Source organism: Artemia franciscana, chromosome 16 (genome assembly GCF_032884065.1).
Source record: "Artemia franciscana chromosome 16, ASM3288406v1, whole genome shotgun sequence".
Lineage (NCBI taxonomy): Eukaryota > Metazoa > Arthropoda > Branchiopoda > Anostraca > Artemiidae > Artemia > Artemia franciscana.
This window is the reverse complement of record NC_088878.1, coordinates 30,869,778-30,889,716: the sequence shown is the minus strand read 5'-3', so window position 1 is coordinate 30,889,716 and position 19,939 is coordinate 30,869,778. Positions and strand designations below refer to the sequence as shown.

At 34.0% G+C, this 19,939-nt stretch overlaps 1 protein-coding gene across 1 annotated transcript in view; it reads right to left on the bottom strand.

The window, feature by feature from the left end:
* Positions 1–19,939, bottom strand: part of LOC136036827 (neuroligin-4, Y-linked-like) — a 277,273-nt gene that overhangs the window by 29,504 nt on the left and 227,830 nt on the right. The window contains exon 9 of the mRNA XM_065719159.1: positions 18,734–18,918. Coding sequence (XP_065575231.1) covers positions 18,734–18,918 — 185 coding nt within the window. The remainder of the gene's footprint in view (positions 1–18,733; positions 18,919–19,939) is intronic.

Sequence of the window (19,939 nt, the reverse complement as noted above, 5' to 3'; positions counted from 1 at the left end):
GATTGTAACCTAATTAGTATTGTAAATGATTTGAATCAAAATAAGAAAATCCTTCACTTGTACCTTACCTTAGACCTTAGAATCTCCTGTGCCTCCAGAATCAACCAGGGCGTCCAAGTCTCCAGTCGTCTCTGAAACGTGCGGCTGCGACGATATCTTCCCACTCCGGCTGTATTGAGGCGTGAAGGTGCAAAGGTCCTCTTGTTCTTGGTTGAGATGCCATTTTTCAGATGTATAGAGGAGGACATGCAGGACGTATCTGTTGAAAAGGTGGAGCTTAAGCCGGAGAGAGAAAGTACTCGACCTCAAAATTCTTTTGAGCCCGTTGAAGGCACTGCTAGCCTGTCCAATTCGGGTGATGACTTCATTGGCTGTGGATCCAGTGTTCTAGATGGTGTTGCCAAGATATTTTAAATGGTCCACTTGTTCCAGGTCCTTGTCATTAAATCTGATGTTCATAGGTGAATCAGTAGTTGCCATGCGTTTGTTCTACTGGCGTTGATATTGAGTCCAAAACCTTCTGCTTTTTGTCGAACTTTCTTGAGCAGCGCTTGAAGTCGCGATTTGCGGGTTTCGAGGATGGAAATATCGTTAGCAAAATCTAGGTCGCTCAGATGGTGATCACTTAGGCGTAGCCCAGCTGAGTCGATGCTCCTCAATACGAAGTCGATGACGACTGCGAACAGTAGAGGTCAAAGCACGCACACTTGTTTCACCCTGGAGAGGATAGGAAATTTATGTGAATTTCCCTCTGCTGTCTTCACACAACAGGTTGTATCTCTATGCATAACATGATGAGATTCACTATGATCTACTTGTACCTGGTACCTGTTAATCAAAGCCAAATTTTTCCAATCAACAAAACCTCAATGAACTAATTCAAAACTTCAATCGTTTTAAACAGAAACTTTTAAAGTTGTAAGTTCAACTTCCAGACTTCTTGACCGGTAAAATGAATAGCCATCAAGCCCAGCAAAACAAGTAGCCTCAAAGCCAACCTGACTTGGGCCTCAAGACCAGCCAGACTGGCAATTGTTCATCATTCCAATTGTGGATTAAATGGATCAAAGTGATCAATGTGTTCACTTTGCCTCTAATGTATTTGCAACGGACTTCTATCAATGCCTGTACCACATTCCGTTGATACAATAGAGACATAGGAAAAACTAGAAAAATTTTGATGCAATATCAAGAATGTGAAGGGGATATTTGCGGTGATTTTAAGGTCATTGCTCCGTTGCTTACTTTGCAACTTTGCCGTCGTTTTGTACGGACAGGGCAACAGAGATGAGCAGTCTTACTAATTTGGGCAATTACGGTCTAGACGTGAATCTCTTATAGCTGGACAAGAAAATGTATCATATGTCTCACTAGTGAATCTAGAAAAATATTTTCGCCTTCATGGCATATTAACTTAAGGGTAATGAAAAATTTCATCTAAGCTATATATAAACATTATGATGGATTCTTGAACATCAAATTGAAAGTCTCCCAAATAATAATTATAAAGTGAAGGGGCTGTTAAATTCACCTGAAAAAGTGTCTGGTAGTCATTAAAAATTTTATGTCGTAGTTATCTTGGAAATCAAAGGCAAATAACTATCCAGACATAAGGGCTGATCATTTTTAGTTTTATATTCGACACTTGTATTCGACCAGTGACGTTCCTTTATGCTGGCTAAAAATTGTTGGGAAATGTCAATCAAGAAGATTGACATTTCAAAGGCAAAGATGCCCAAAAATTGCTATCTACCCCTTCCAAGGTAATTCAGAATGAGTAATTTTAGTTTTGAGTTAGATAGGTAGTTAGAGCTTTTTTATAGAAAATTATAGAAAATTCAAATCAGTATTATACAAAATCCCTGTCTAATGGGGGAAAAATTAATTAAAAAAAAAAAATTCAATATGAAAAACACTTAGAATTCGTTATTTTAATTCTTGTGAAAAAAAAAGTCAATTTTTGTTGACCGGCGAAAATACAAGATGTATTCTGTAATTAATTTGCCGAGCTTATCTGTTCAAGATTCATTACTTTTCTGGTATTGCCTTTCAAGTGTCAAAAGTGTTTGCTTTTTTAACAAATGCATAGCTCCTTTCTTTTAAATTTTTTATCCCTCCTAAGAAACTTCCTTGAAAAATCTCATTTAATCTGTTTGTACTTGCACCTTATTTGACAATTGATGCTATATATTAGGCCTCGGTTGATAGCTAAAATATATTTTTTGCCATTGACGAGTAAAGAACTCATGAGCTTGCTATACTGTGTGAGAATTATGTCTTTTCCAACCATCTGGACTGTCACAGAAAAACACATCAGATGCATAATGGTGCTCTGTAGATGTAGGTTAGACTTAGAATTTTACTGTACGTAAGCTTATGTTACAGTATAGAAAAGTGAAAGTATTAATAATAAATAATTACTTTATAATTTTTTAAACCACGTTTTACAAATAGACTAAAAAGGTGAAAATGAATTTTTTCGGCTCTAAAGAACACGTTTGATATAGATTCTTCAAACGTAATTTAAACACGGTGCGCACTTTCAGTCAACTACCTCTTGAAATATGGCTAACACTCAAAATGCCCACGATCGCAATGCCCACGACTCAAAATGCCCACGATTGGATAAATTTTAGGTTTCAGTCCTTATTAGGGATGAGACGAGAAGTTTATCACTCCCCAAACCCGTGTACACCGGGTACAGTTGCCGGGAGGTGCTGGGATGGTGCCACTTTATCCTAGACAAGCCTTTTATGGGTGAGGCTAAGCTTAAAGGACCTTATATTTTTGAAATCAGCATAAGTGACATTAAAACTTAAGACGAACATAAATTATTCCGTGTATGAAAGGGGCTGTCCCCTCTTCAACACAATGCTCTTTACGGTAAAGTTTTTCTTGTTTTTTAAAAAAGAGTTGTGACAAAGAGTAAAATCTAAGCGTAAAGAGCGGGGCGTTGAGGAGAGGACAGCCCTTTTTATATATGAATAATTTCTGTTTGTTTTAAGTTTTGACGTCCCTCCTTACTTTCAGTTAAAAAAAAGCTTGTTTTTGTATTTAATTTCCGAACGTTTTTGAATTAATGTAGGTTTTTAATTCAACTCACCGTGCATGGAAAATTAAAACAAAATTTACATATTAATTTTTACTTTTTTTTGGCTAAATCGCCTTCTCAAAGTTCTGACCGGACGATTTCGAGAAAAAGGGTTGGGGAAGGGGGCATTGCTGCCCTCCAATTTTTTTTTGTTACTTAAAAAGGCCACAACAGCTTTTAATTTTATTTACGAGCGTTTTCCTTAGTAATAATTATACGTAACTTGCAAATTAACTTACGTAACGAACTTATATATTTGTATATTGTTATTACGTATATAAGGGGGTTCACTCCATCGTCAATACCTCGCTCTTTACACTAAAGTTCAAATTAGGGGGAATAACTACAAAGGGGGATCGTAATGATTTTATGAAGATCATAAAGGGGGAAAAACCCCTTATATACGTAATAATTTGTGTTCGTTTTAAGTTTAATTTTGCTGCTTACTTCAAGTAAAAAAATTTGCTTTTTTATTTACTTTCTCGTTTTTTTTCTAATAACGCTGGAAAAGCTAGCGCCCCCTTTATGAAAATTCTCTTTCCCCATGATAAATTTTTCCATGGAAAGATCCTCTGACGTAACTCCTCCCCCTGAGCCCCCCTACCAGAAAAAAAATCCCCCCTGAAAATGTCAGTATACTTCCCAATAGCCAATACTATATGTAAACAATGAGCTAAGTTCATAACTTGCAGCCTTTCCTCCGGGGACTGTGGGGGATTAAGTTGTCCTCAAAGACATAGTTATTAGATTTTTTTACTATGCTGAACCAAATGGCTATCCCAAAATTTTGATCGGATAACTCTGGGAAAAAATGAGCGTTGGAGGTGGCCTAGTTGCCTTCTAATTTTTGTCAATTTAAAAGGGCAGTATAACTTTTAATTTTCGTCAAAATGAGCCCTTTCGTGACATTTTAGGACCACTGGGTCAATACGATCCCCCTGGAAAAAAATAAATAAACAAATAAACACGCATCTGTGATCTTTCTTCTGGCAAAAAAGTACAAAATTTCAGCCTTGTTTGTCATTGCTTAGAATCCTTATCTTTTTGAATAAATAACGTTTGGCTGGCATTTTCAATCATCTTTCATTCTATATGAAAACGTTGAAACTTTTTTGAAAATCATTGATGCTTGTAGATTATTTCCATTATGAAAAAACATCATCTGGAAATATAATACCAAACAAAGCTTTCCCATTAATATCCCTAGCTACAAGTATCCTTGCGAAAGTAATCATACGAGGGAGGTTGATATTCTACTTAAAAATGGCATGCTGAAAATGAAAATTACAGGATCACTAGAAATTCAATTTTTTGCTTTATTTTATTAACAAAATTTAACTTTGTTTGCTGTATGACCTTTGAGCAAAAATTTGAAGAATGAAAGTTTACAATACATTTTCCTATCTTAAAATCAGATCCTCTAAGTTCTTGATTTTCTTCTTTTTTTAAGGCCTTTATTATAATCAATCTATCAGGGTCAAAGGTAAAGCAAAAAGGGTTGAATCGTATCAATCACTTCAATGATATTACCCAGATCAAACTGCCTTCAGGCTTATTTCCAGGGCTGTTTTCAAGGAATTCTAAATATGGTAATTATATAAAAATATTTGTTTATTTTAATGAAAAGGTAGGTTAGTGAAACTTGGCATAAAGAAACAAACAAAAATTAGAATTTAACAAATCCATTTGATAGCTATTAAATTTCCAAATGATCCTGTCCAAGGTAAATCTTTATATTTAAATTAAAGCATAAATAAGTTAAGAGAAAAACTTAGTAGCATTAAGGGATAGTGTTTTCTTCCAATTGTAAGGGTAAAGATTCGTAAATGTTTCAAAACATGGCAGCTGTATAATGTTTCAAATATGTTCGAATATTTTAATTAGGGAGCTATCGAATTAGATAGATAGGGATACTTAGAGATATAGATAGAGGGATAGAGATGGAGATCAAGTTGACATGCAGAGGATGAGCAACCACATAATATGGTCCATTTTTTATTGAGTCGCATGTAGTAGATCCTAAAGATATCTGCGATTTCGGTCTAGATCATGGAGCTAGAATGTTACCAATATAGAGCCTCTACTGCAATTGATGATATACCATGAAATATCATTTATTTCTGATCCGTTCATTTCTACTTGATCCACCAGGTGTCTGCAATCAAACAGTTCGTGGTAACGAACTGTAGTAAGGAGCGACCCGGCTCAATAGTAACCAAAACTCTAAAAAATGGAATTTTGATACCAATAGCTACATCAAAAGAATCGCATTTTAATGCTGGTTTTAAATATATAAGTTTCATCAAGTTTAGTCTTACCCATCAAAAGTTACGAGCCTGAGAAAATTTGCGTTATTTTAGAAAATAGGGGGAAACGCCCCCTAAAAGTCATAGAATCTTAACGAAAATCACACCATCTGATTCAGCGTATCAGAGAACCCTACTGTAGAAGTTTCGAGCTCCTATCTACAAAAATGTGGAATTTTGCATTTTTTGCCAGAAGGCAGATCACGGATGCGTGTTTATTTGTTTTTTTGTTTTTTTGTTTTTTTGTTTTTTTTTTCTTTTCCCCAGGGGTGATCGTATCGACCCAGTTGTCCTAGAATGTTGCAAGAGGGCTCATTCTAACGGAAATGAAAAGTTCTAGTGCCCTTTTTAAGTGACCAAAAAAATTGGAGGGCACCTAGGCCCCCTCCCACGCTAATTATTTTCCCAAAGTCAACGGATCAAAATTCTGAGATAGCCATTTTATTCAGCGGAGTCAAAAAACCTTATAACTATGTCTTTGGGGACGACTTACTCCCCCACAGTCCCCGTGGGAGGGGCAACAAGTTACAAACTTTGACCTGTGCTTACATATAGTAATGGTTATTGGGAAGTATACAGGCGTTTTCAGGAGGATTTTTTTGGTTTGGGGGAGGGGTTGAGAAGAGGGGGATATGCTGGGGGAACTTTCCTTCGAGAATTTGTAATGGGAGAAGAAAATTTCCATGAAGGGAGAGCAGGATTTACTAGCATTATTAAAAAAAAAACAATTAAAAAATAAAAGTGAAAAAGCTTTTTCAGCTGGAAGTAAGGAACAGCAATAAAACTTAAAACAAACAGAAATTATTACCCATATGAGGGGCTCACCTCCTTCTAATACCTCGCTCTTTACGCTAAAATATTTTCGGTAATTTCAACTACTTATTCTACGGCTTTTGTGATTCAGGGGGTCATTCTTAATGAATTGGGATAAAATTTAAGCTTTCGTGTAAAGAGCGAGGTACTGACGATGGGGCGAATCCCCTCATATATGTAATAAAAACATGAGAATACAAAAGTTCTTTACGTAAGCTAATTTATAAGTTACGTAAATCTTTTACCAATAAAAAGATTCGTAAAAAATTAAAAGTTCTAGTTGCCTTTTTAATTAACCAAAAAATCGGGGGGCAACTAGGCTTCGTCCCCCGCTCTTTTTTTCTCAAAATCATTCGATCAAAATTATGAGAAAGCCATTGAGCCAAAAAAAAAATATGCAAATTTCGTTTTGATCATTCCTCTGCGGAGAGCCAAAATCAAAACATGCATTGATTCAAAAACGTTCAGAAATTAAATAAAAAAAACAAGTTTTTTCAACTGAAAGTAAGGAGTGACATCAAAACTTAAAACGCACAGAAATTACTTCGTATATGAAAGAGGCTGCTTCCTCATCAACGCTTCGCTCTTTACGCTAAAGTTTTTTACTGTTTTAGAAAGAAGAATTGAGAGAAAGAGTCAAACTTTAGCGTAAAGAGCGGGGCGTTGATGAGGAAGCAGCCTCTTTCATATACGAAGTAATTTCTGTGCGTTTTAAGTTTTGATGTCACTCCTTACTTTCAGTTGAAAAAACTTGTTTTTTTTATTTAATATCAATCTGAATCGAAGATCTAGTGTCTCACCAATGTAGAACCTTGACTGCATTTGATGATATACCATATAATATCATCCATTTATCATTGGGTTGCGTCCACTTTATCCATCAGATGTGCATGATCTCAATCTGGACCATAAAGCTAGCGTTTCACCAATATAAAGGCTCTACTGCCGTTGATGATGACAGAATAGTTGGAGCTTGCGTGACATCAGTTTCTCAATATACCTAATTATATGTCAAAAGATCCTTTCCCGAGTATAATGTTTCTTTCTTTATAATGAAGGCTGGCATATGTGGGTGTAAGATTAGAAATTTCTAGTTCCTTTAGTAAGAGAAATAGATATTGATCTCTAATTAAGAGGATTTGTTTCCTCAGAACGAAGCTTCCTGAAGAAGCAGATTTTGCCGTAACACCTCCGTAATTTGGAGAATTTGCGAAATAAAACTTGGGCACTACATTAGGAAGTTTGATCTAGGGAAAGTGCTTATATGAGCGAATTTCCTACCCTCTCTGAGAAGGGATTCGTGTTACTATAGATTTACCTAAACATCAACTGAAAAACAAAATTATATATATATATATATATATATATATATATATATATATATATATATATATTTATATATATATATATATATATATATATATATATATATATATATATATATATATATATATATATATATATATATATATTTATATATATATATATATATATATATATATATATATATATATATATATATATATATATATATATATATATATATATATATTACAAAAGTGATGAATGATAAAGATCCTCCAAAGGCATCGAATCGACCCAGGTGTAAGTCTTTTTCTACAAGAACAAGCAGTAACCTTGTCACCCAACGTTGCCACAAAGGGGATCGATTTTTGGGCCCTCGTATTTCCAAGCTGAATATTCATCTATAGTAGTATCACAAGGATATCACATTGTTTGAAACAAGTAGCTATGTACAAAGGAAAATTTTATAGTGGGGGTTAGGGTTACAGAAATATTTTGAGGGGAATCCTCACGTAAGAAAAATGATACATTAAGAAATATAAATACAACATTGCCACACAGTATGAAAGATATAACGAACCTTGAGGTTTTGGAGTACAGATATAAATAGACTTCTTGCCCAGAAGACGTAAACACCTAATAACAAGAGTTATCCTCAAAAAATAACCGTGTGTTATTTTTATATGTAATAAATTTAACAGTAACTGTAATACATAATGACATCTAAATATACAAGAATCAATATAAGACAAAAAAGAAATAAAAATGCCGATACAGTCTAAAAAGGAACAAGAGTTAACAAAATCAGTGTTTATAGATTGTTCCGAAAAAGAAGAAGAAGCGTAAGTTTGAGCAAGAAAGGAGAAATGAACTGATTTTTAGCTTGTATTATGTTGGCTTATATTATATTAATAATTATGTTTATTATACAAATACTACATAAATTCTATATTTATATTGATAAAATTGAACATCATTGTATAAATTTTATATATATATATATATATATATATATATATATATATATATATATATATATATATATATATATATATATATATATATTAAACGTAAAAAACGATCGAGAGGACATAGGAAAAATAATAGAAAAAATGAATTAGATGTACATATGCTTTCTATAGATCTATGCCAGCTACTTGAATCTAGGGGTATGATTTATGTAATAAAGTGTCTAAATAATTTATCCAAGAGGAATTTAATCAAACTTTTCTGGATTGTTAAGAATAATACAGCTCTTGATTATAATTTTAAAGTAATATGTGATACAATTTGCATTCTAACTAAAATGAAATTTATTTCAAAAAAGAAAAAGTTCGATAAGATTAGTAATAAGGATAACAGATTATATTTACCTATTAATTTTACTTGTAAGCAGATTGAAGATATTAATTTACCAGAAATTTTAAATCAGCGGCATGTGAAACAGGCCTTCCTAGTAATTTAAATTATAATGATAGTCCAGTTTTAACTTATAAATTATCAAAAACTATTGGGCAAATTATTTTTAATTATAATTTAATACTAAAAAAACTAGATAGTGATATAAATTGGAAACCGGTTTGTAATTGTAAGCAACTTGGCCCATTTGTAAATCCTACTTATAAACATGTTATAACAGGGGACGTGTCAATAATAAAGCAAGATGATCTTCAAATTATAATGAATAAAGGGGCTAATTTCCGTCTTTCTCATCATCTGAAACCATCGAGTGTTCTTGATGGCTTGGAAGATGATTTTGATTTATTTATTGATAAGTGGTGTAAGAAAGAGAATAAAAATAAAGAGAGTTTTCAAAGTTGGAAGAATTTAATTATTAGTAGAGTAAGAAATAAAATATATTCTAACTTAAAAAATAGTAACACTAAATCATTATTTTATAATGCGAAGATTAAACAAGCAATTGCTAATCTAAAGAATGAATTTGTAATTGTGCCAGTGGATAAAGCTAATAATAATTTTGCCATAATTTGTCAGAAGCTGTATTGTGATATCTTAAAAAGGGAGTTATGCACAACTAATATGTACGAAAAGGTAAATATAGAGGATGAGAATTTAATTGAAAAGACTGAAGAAATACTTTCTAAAAATTTTAATATTAAAATAAATGACAATGATAAAATTTCATAAGAATCCCCCTAAACCACGGTTTATTGCTGGAGCAGCTAAATGTCCAACCCGAATTGCTGCTACTGACCTCTCTTTAATTTTAAAGGAAATTGTAAATAAATTTAAAACCTATTGTTCTGGTATTTAAAAATTTTCGAATTTTAATCCATATTGGAGTGTTAATAGTTCACTGCAGGTGATAGATTCTTTAACAATGGTTTCAGCTAAAAGAATTGAGTCTTTCGATTTTGCGACAATGTATACTAATTTATCACTTAATTTAGTGTTTGATAATTTAAAAACTGTTATAAAGAAATCTTTCCTCTTGTCTAGTAAAAGGTTCTTAAAAATAGACATTTATAATAAAAAAGCTATATGGACAAACTGCTTTAATACTACAGTTAACTTGAGATGTTACAGCTTGGATATGATTTTTGAGTTATTGGAATTTGTTTTATACAATACTTATATAAGATTTGGGGGTGATTTGTACAAGCAAATTCTGGGAATTCCCATGGGGGGGGAATGCCAGCCCATTTATAGCTGACTTGTTTTTAAGTCAACTAGAATATAAATATATTATGGATAAGAATAATCCAATTAATTTAAAACATGCTTCGTCAAATAATAAAAGATATTTAGATGATATTTTGGTCTTAAATTGTAAGGATTTCATTGATATTTCTAAAAATATAAATCCATCAGAGCTTATTCTTGAGCCTAGTCATGGCGCTGGTCATGAAGATCATATCTTAGATTTAAATATTAATATTTGTGATAATAATAAATTAAGTTTTAAAAAGTCTAATAAAACGGATGATTTTGATTTTGAAGTGATTAGTTTCCCATTCCCTGAAAGTAATATACACTCAAATATCACATATTCAGCGTTTTTCTCACAGTCACTTCGTTATGCAAGGATTTGTAGTAATTATATTGATTATAAAAATAGATGTAAAATCTTAAGCCAAAAATTGATATCAAGAGGTTTTTCTGCAAATAAATTAACTTGGCAATTTAAAAAATTTAGTTTTCATTATAACGAACTTTTAAATAAATATCAAAAGAATTATCTAGAAATACTTAAAGAAATTTTCAACTAATTTTAGAGGTTCGAGAAATGTTGTCGCAGCGCCATTTATTTTGAATTGTGTTTCTAATTGAGCGGATTTTCTTAAAAATTAGCCACATGGTAAAGATGAATTCTATAATTGTTTAGTTCATTCAGGTTTTTTGCAATGTGTTAATATTTGTGATTTGGTAAAATTTATAATATTTAGTTTACCTATTGCTGCTAAATGGAGGGATATATTAACAGGATAAGCTTGTTTTGGTTTTACTTGGTTGTTTTACATTTGCTGTTTTTTTTTTTTCATAGGCATGTATTTTGGGGGTGATACCTGACGCGGGGATGCCATGGATATTCTGTGGTAGCTACAACACTGTGCTGGGTAGAGAATTTAGAGTGGCGAAACCCTATATAGGCCAGTGTATTCTCCTGATGAGCCCTTATGTTGGGTGTTGCCTCTGAATTATTTGTCTATATTATTTTTTCTGTTGTTTGGTAAATGACGACTTATACTTATTGACGACATGACTGCCTGTCCATGGATTATTCTTTATGGTTGATTGTGTGTGGCTATACTGTTTGACCTATGTGATTGTATGGATGAGTAGGGTTAAGGCCTCATTCAAGTGCTGGTCTATATTAATCACTAATTTAGGAAAACAGACTTCCTTTTCTCCTTCTGTCTCTTTTTTTTTTTTTTTTTTTTTTTTTTTTGTGTTTGTGCTGTAGCATTGGTGATTTCTCTTTTCATGATATATATATATATATATATATATATATATATATATATATATATATATATATATATATTTATTTATTTATTTATATTTCTTGATTTTCTAAAAAGGATTAAAACATTAGTAGGGGGCAAATTTTTCGTATTGAAATTTACACCATCGGATTCAGCACTTCACACAATTTTACTGTAGATATTCCAAGCTCCATTCCATAAAAAATCTAATCTTTTTCTTTTTTTTTTTTTTTTTTTTTTTTTTTTTTTTTTTTTTTTTTTTTTTTTTTAAGAAGTAAGATCATGGATGAATGTCTTTTCCTGTTTTTTTTCTATCCTGTGGGTTATGGTATCGAATCAAAGGTATCAAAAACAGGAAGGACGGAATTAGAACGATAATCAGAAATCAGAAGCCCTTTTTAAGTAGCCAAAAAGATTGTACCACAGCAAAGTTGAATCTTCGGCTATTTTGAGGCATTTTATTGAAATTTTACACAAAGAAAGCTAATTTGACGTCGATTGAAAATTCTGGGACAGCCCTCCAATTTAAATTTATCGATAAAACTTTATATTGAGTCGCAGGTGCAACAATGCCAAATGGTGGCTTATTCACTCCTAGAAATCAAATTATCCATATAAAATAAAAACCTTTCTAATCTTCTACTAGTAATAATTTCTTCAACCACGTTCGATCGCTTTAGTTCCTATTGTATACATGAATTTAAGCGGCAGAGAAATTAATTTAATCCTTGGCCCAATATTTACGACCCTGTCAATCAATTTACGAGAGTTGATACATACAATTTAACAGCAAGAAGTGGGGGAGGGGTTTAGGGTGGTTTCCCCCATCATATCTTGAAAGGGCCTATCCAAGATATGATGACATTTTTTCAAAGATGATCAGAAATTAAATAAGAACAAGAGCTAAGAGTTCATATGGCACTTGTGACGAGGTCGGAAGAGCCAAGATCCAAGAGCTCATATGGTATGAGCTCTAGCAAAATTCTAAGAATCAATAGATTGTTTTAAAAGTAAAATCAGATGCTTAACGCAGGTCGGGATTTAAAACAGGATCTCTGACAAACGAGGTTTTTCCAAATATCAAAATTCATTAAGATTCGGTCACCCCCTCTTAAGTTAAAAATATCTAATTTTTTCTAAATTTTTCTCTCCCTTCGGCCCCCCAGATGGTGTTTATCGGGGAAAATGAATTTATCAAGTCAATTTGTGCAGGTCACTGACAAGCCTACCACTTTTTATCGTCCTAGCACGTACAGATGTACCGGACTCGCCAAAGCACTAGACCCCCTCCCTAACTCCCCTAAAGAGAGTGGATCCAGTCCGGTTACATCAATCTCGTATCTATGATATTTGCTTATTCTATCCCCCAAGTTTCATCCCGATCTCTCCAGTCTAAGAGTTTTCCTCTCCCTTCGGACCCCCAGATGTTGCTTATCGGGGAAAACGAATTTATCAAGTCAATTTGTGCAGGTCCCTGATAAGCCTACCACTTTTTATCGTCCTAGCACGTCCAGAAGTACCGAACTCGCCAAAGAACTAGACCCCCTCCCTAACTCCTCTAAAGAGAGTGGATCCAGTCTGGTTACATCAATCTCGTATCTATGACATTTGCTTATTCTACCCCCAAGTTTCATCCCGATCTCTCCACTCTAAGCGTTTTCCAAGATTTCCGGTATCCCCCTCCAACTTCTCCCCCCCCCCAATGTCATCAGATCTGGTCAGGATTCAAAATAAGATCTCTGAGACATGAGTTCCTTCTAAATATCAAATTTAAAAATAACTCAAGAACGGTCACCCGTTCTTAAGTTGAAAATACCTCAATTTTTCTATTTTTTTCTAATTAACACCCCCTTCAACTCTCCCAAAGAGAGCGGATTCAGTCCTTTTATATAAATAACGTATCTAGGACTTGCGCTTATTCTTCCCAGAAAGTTTCATCCTGATCTCTCCAGTCCAAGCGTTTTCCAAGATATCCGGCCCCGTAGCTCCCCCCAAATGACACTGGATCTGGCTGGGATTTGAAATAAGAGATTTGAGTTACGAAGTCCTTCTAAATATGAAATATCCTTAAGATATGATCACTCCTTCGTACGTTAAGAATACCTCATCTTCTCTACAGAATTAATCCTCCTCCCAACTCGTCCAAAGAGAGCGAATCCGTTCTGGTTATGTCAATCACTTATCTAGGAATTTTTCCCACCAAGTTTCATACCAATCCCTCCACTCTAAGCGTTTTCCAAGATTTTAGGTTTTCCCCTCCAACTCCCCCCAATCTCAATGAACCCGGTCAGGATTTAAAATAAGAGCTCTGAGACACGATATCCTTCTAAATATCAAATTTAATTAAAATACGATCACCCGTTCGTAACTGAAGAATACCTCATTTTCTATTTTTTTCAGAATTAACCGTCCCCCCACTCCCCCTAAATGGTCGAACCGGGTAAAAGACTATTTTTAATTTGATTTGATCTGGTCCCTGATACGCCAGCTGAATTTTATCGTCCTGGCTTGTCTCTAAGTGCCTAAACTAGCAAAACTGGGACCGACAGACAGACATAATTTGCAATCGCTTTATTCACTTGGTAAATATCAAGTGCCATAAAAACAAGTTGTAAAAATGTGTTTAAGGAGGGCTGCTCCCTCCAGAGTCCCTTACTCTTTAAGCTAATGTTCTATAGTATTTCTTCAGGGATTGGGACAAAAAGTCAAGCTCTAGCGTCCAGAGTGGGGGTTCCAGAGAGGGCTGCCTCCCCCATGCGTAAAATAACTTCGGCTCACTTTAAGTGCCATTGTCACACCTTACTTTCATTTAAAAAACTTTCAGTTTTTATCTAATCATGCATTAGACAGAATCATTTATTTCTATTACAGTGAAAATAACAAACTTTACAACGGTCGAATTAGATACATACGAGAAGTGAAAAACAAACGATTGCACCGCCCTCCTTTTTTAGCAATGATTCAAAACTAATTTCTGGGGCCTCTTTTCTAATTAAAAATATTATTTACGGTTGACATAACAAGGCAAGTATTGGTGGCAAATTGCTGGCATTTCTATTGGTGGGGAATCTAATGTAAATTGATTGGACCAAAGACAACTTGTAAGAGTGGAAGCTAGCACTAGAGTCAACAAAAAACACTAATACCATCTAGCGTTTGGGTCTCTTGGTATTTTTCCATTGCAATAATAAACCAAACTAGTGCAGTTTGCGTAAATGATATAATCACTCCGGTAGTAAGTGTCTGATATCAATTTTCGAGAAAAACAAAACAAATAAGCTCGAAAATGTCAGGAAACCCCAAACGTTAGATGGTGTTGGTGATTGGTTTCGTCGACACTAGCGCTAGTTTTCACTCTCACTAGTTGTCTATCCTTTTTGAGTTGGACGTTAGGCAATTGAATATGGGAAGGAAGAAATTAATAACTACTAGCTCTACTGACAGTGTAGCATCTGTCGACTTCATTAAAATAATAGAAAATTGATAATCGACATGGTTAAATTTGTGAAGTTAAACAATTGAAGCTGAATTTGTTATTTATGTTATAATTAATTACTTTTTTTCTTTGTTTTGAGAACTATATTAAGTCAACATCAAGGCATAACAAAGTAGGCCTAGATCGATGATTTTGGTGGGTTAAGTAGGCAAGTTAACTGAATCTGGAATTCCTACTTGCATTGATGTAACCAGGAGGGTACCCAATTTTACCCCTCCCCCCCACTTCTGAATTTTTATCCAGACTGTACAAAAGTAAGAAAAACTACATCTGAGCACATTTTTGCACACAGAAACTTTGATAATCACTAGTGCCTTTTTTGTGAACCTCCAAATTCTTTCGTTAGTCAGTCCCTCCCACTGAACAAAAAATTCTGGATTTAGCCCTGCCTATTGGTGATAGAACTGTGCTTTATTTATCTCACGCCTATTTTTTAAAGCATAAAAAAGAAAGTATACAGTTTTGGGGCTGACTAAAAAAGAGCAAAAAATTCCCAAGTGCTGGATGACGTTCGTGGTTTTTCGGATCAACATTAGTGCCTGTTTCAAATCTCATTGTTCAAAAAACTGTTTCAAAAATATTCCTGTCATTTTGGACTGGGCAAAAGGCAGGTCTAGTGGCATGATTCCCAGGCTAATTAGCGGCCTGGTTGTACTAGTCCCAAATCTATTTTTTCTACCTTTATATCGATGTTGCTTGTTTCGAGTGCATTTTTTTCACCGACAACCAAGTGAGAATTCAAACACGCTTATATATGTCCTGTTTAGAGGAAATGATTTTGAAGTGACTCCGCTAAGTAATATATGCTGTTCCTGCGAGGGAATATTTCTTCTTCGAGGGATTTAGTAGTTTTCTTTACTGAATTAATAAATTCTATGTTCTGACATGATTAAAACTTTTTTTTACCATAAACTCATTCAAATAACTTCTATTTACAATTCATTTTGATGAAAAACCATCCACAACACTAAATTCTAAGTTTGCCGCCCCCTTTGGCCTGGTTGTGACCAGACTGAACCAAGGAATTCTTATAAATCATAAAGCCATTAAATCCAAGCGTTTCTTTGGAGAGTTTCGTTCTAGCCAAATTTCGCCTTAAGTAATGTTATGAACTGACTAATAATGCAGTGATGAAAGCCACATTCAATACTAAATCCTAAACTTGCGATCCCCTTTGGCTGGTTATGATTAGATCGAACTAAGGAATTCTTATATATAAGAAAGACATAAAATCCAAATATTCCTTAGGAAGATCTTGTTCCAACCAAACTCTGGCCCAGTTATAACTATGAAATAGTTTTTGTATACTACCAGAATCAAACAGTTCGTGGTAAGGAACTGTAAGTAAAGAGTGGTCCGGCTAAATAGTAGCTAAGACTCTAAATAAGGGATACCAAAATTTTAGCGCCAATAGATACATCCAAGATTGAATTTTTATGCTGATTTTAGATATATAGGCTATATCAAGCTTAGTCTTACTCATAAAAAGTTACGAGCCTGAGATAACTTGCATTATTTTCGAAAAATGGGGAAACAACCCTTAAAAGTCATAGAATCTTAATGAAATTAACACCATCAGATTCAGTAAAACAGAAAACCTTACTGTAGATGTTTCAAGCTCCTTCCTATCTGCAAAATTGTAGACTTTTGTATTTTTTGCCAGAAGAAAGATCACGGATACGTGTTATTATTATTATTCATTTTTTTTCAGGGGTGTTTGTATCAAACCAGTGATCCTAGAATATCATGAGAGGGCTCTTTCGTACGGAAATTAAACAGTTCTAGTGCTCTTTTTCAGTGAAAAAAATTAGAGGGCAACTAGGCCCCCTCTCATGCTTATTTTTTCCCAAAGTCATCAGATCAAAATTTTGAGATAGCCATTTTGTTCAATATATTTAAAAAAATTTAATAACTATGTCTTTGCGGATGATTTAATCCCCAACAGTCCCGGGGAAAAGGGCTGCAAGTTATGAACTTTGCCCATTGTTTGCATGTAGTATTGGTTATTGGGAACTATACAGACGTCTTCAGGGGCAATTTTTTCTGGTTGGAGGGGGTGTCAGTGGAGGGGGTTACATGGGAAGATCTTTCCGTAAAGGAATTTTCATAGGAGAAGGGAATTTTCTACGAAGAGGGCATCGGATTTCCCAGCATTATCTAAAAGCGATAAGAAATTAAACAATAAAAACATTTTTTTTCAACTGAAAGTAAGGAGCAACATTAAAACTGAAGCCGAACAGAAATAATTACGTTTATGAGGGTGCTTGTCCCCTCGTCAAAACCTTGCTCTTTGCGCTAAAGTTTTTTTTAGTACTTTCAAAAGAGATATTTGTTCTAATTAAACAGCCTCTGTGTTTCAGGGGTCATACTTAAAGAATTGGAAAAAAATCGAATATCAGCGTAAAGAGTGAGGTATTGACGAGAGAGCAAACCCCTTCATATACGTAATAGTTTCTGTTCGTTTTAAGTTTTAATTTTGCTCCTTACTGTCAGTTAAAAAAAATAAAATTATTTAATTTAAAATTGACATATTTTTAATATGTCAAGTGTTTGGGAGAACACACTAAACCTTTTTATTTTATTAAAGACCATGTTTACATTTTCCAGAAAATGGTTAAAAGTAAATTTCTTGAGTAAAATAAATTGGAATTTCTAAATAAGATTCTAAATTTGACATGATCTCATGTTTGCCCATCCCACAGAGTCCTTGGCTCAGAGTCAAAAATTTGCACGTTTTCTTTCTTTTCTCTCTCTTTCTAGACACAGGTAGAGTTTATATTAATCATACAAAAGCGATTATTTACTCTTTTAATGCCTTTATACCCTTTCCTATTTTTTTGCCTTATTTTTCACCCTATATAAATGAGAACCTTATTTTTTCCTTGAATTATTACATTGGCAAAAAGAAATTAAAAAAGTCCAATGAGTGACAGGAAAAGAGATTTGAGGTTACCATTTCTTTACTGCGTGGTAAACCTTAGCACCTAGCGATTTACCCCAATAGCAATTTCAATAAAAAAAATCTTTATTAAAAAAAAATCCGCAGCCTTTTTTTTACTCGGAAAATATTACACGAAAGAATGATATCCAGTAAAATTTATTCGGTATTTCAAGTAGTTGACAATTCTGTCAATGCTACAAACCTATTGTAGCACAATGGATTGATGCTCTGCTTGGTAATACGGAGTACCCGGGTTCGATCCCCGCTGCAGCAAGGCTGGGCGACAAGCTTCCTACTTGTCCCTGTAAAAAACACTCAGCAACTGAAACGAGCGACTCGACGCCCTATGCGCCAGCAATGGCTTAGGAGGATCTTTATCCTTGTTTTTATTCTGACAATTCTGCCATCGCTGGGCGTATTTGAAGCTATTTTAGTGTAATAAGATATTTCGGAATTTAGAAATTCATAAATTAACGATTTTGCTTAGTTAGTATCTTCATTCACTTTTGGTCTGCTTTAATAAACTAAGAACATGTAATGAAAGATAAACGTAATAAAGCATAAAGAAACACGACATAGAGCACAAATACGCTTTCCTCTTTATGCTTTCCCTGTATTTCCTAATACATTTTAACACACATACATTTTGGATGGATTTTGCTTAATCGTGGCGCTGTTCGTATTTTACATTCCAATATAAATAGTCCAAAAAAGAAAACTGCAGTTATGCTACTTTGCTACCAAAAAATGAAACATTAGTATGATCGTAATGACCCTAATACTCCGGACACGGACACAGATAAAATCATATAAAATATGAAGTTTCTTTCTTACCCTGTTCTAAAGAAATTCGACAGCGAATTCATGAGTATCTCCGATAAGATCTGTTCTTGCTTTGTGAAGCTCTTCTTATACTGTTGATAGCCCAAGGGGACATTTTGGTCTGATGCTAAGCTATTTAAGTAGATGGGAAAGCCGAAAAAGAGTGCCAAGTCAAAACCATGAAAAGCCTCAATCCGCTAAAAAGATGCATAAAATCAATCTCTGCTTCTTGGAAAACTAGATAAAAAAAGGAACTTTGTTGAGGTTTAAAGAAGGAATTTAGCGATGTTGGATAAGTAGAAATAGTGATTATTCCAATCATTCTACTAAAACGTTGTTCTGTCTGTTCGAATTGCAGTGCAAATGTATCTCCTTGCTCGAACCAAAAACGGAAAAAAAACTGGAAACTTGTACCTCAAAAGTAAATTACTGAAATTGATACACATTAACACTAGAACGCTTCACTTGCAAAAATTAGCACAAGTATATGCAACACAATTGCAGTGCAAATGCAGTGCAATTTCGAATTTGATCGAGTTGCACTGCAAGTGAATCTCCTTGCCCAATTCAAAAAGGGAAAAAAATTAGAAGCTTATACCTCAAAAGTAAATTACCAAAATTGATGCATATTAATACTAGAACTCTTCACTTGCAAAAATTAGCACAAGTAGATTCAAAACAACTACAGTGCAATTGCAGTGCAAGTTCAAATTTGATCGAATTGCAGTGCAAGAGTATCTCCTTGTTTGAGTTCGAACAAATCAAACCATACTGCAAGTGTATCTCCTTGCTCGACCTAAAAACGGAAAAAAACTGGAAGTTTATACCTTAAAAGTAAATTACTGAAATTGATACATATTAATACTAGAATTCTTCACTTGCAAAAATTAGCACAAGTATATGCAAAACAATTACAGTGCAATTGCGGTGCAAGTTCAAATTTGATCGAATTACGGCGCAAGTGTATCTCCTTGTTCGAGTTCGGACTGGTCAAATTGCAGTGTAAGTGAATCTCCTTGCCCGAATCAAAAAAGGAAAAAAAATTAGAAGCTTATACCTCGAAAGTAAATTACCGAAATTGATACACATTAATACTAGAACTCTTCACTTGCAAAAACTAGCACAAGTATATGCCAAACAATTGTGGTGCAATTGCAGGGCAAGTTTGAATTAGATAGAATTGAAGTGCAAAAGTATCTCCTTGTTCGAGTTCGAACA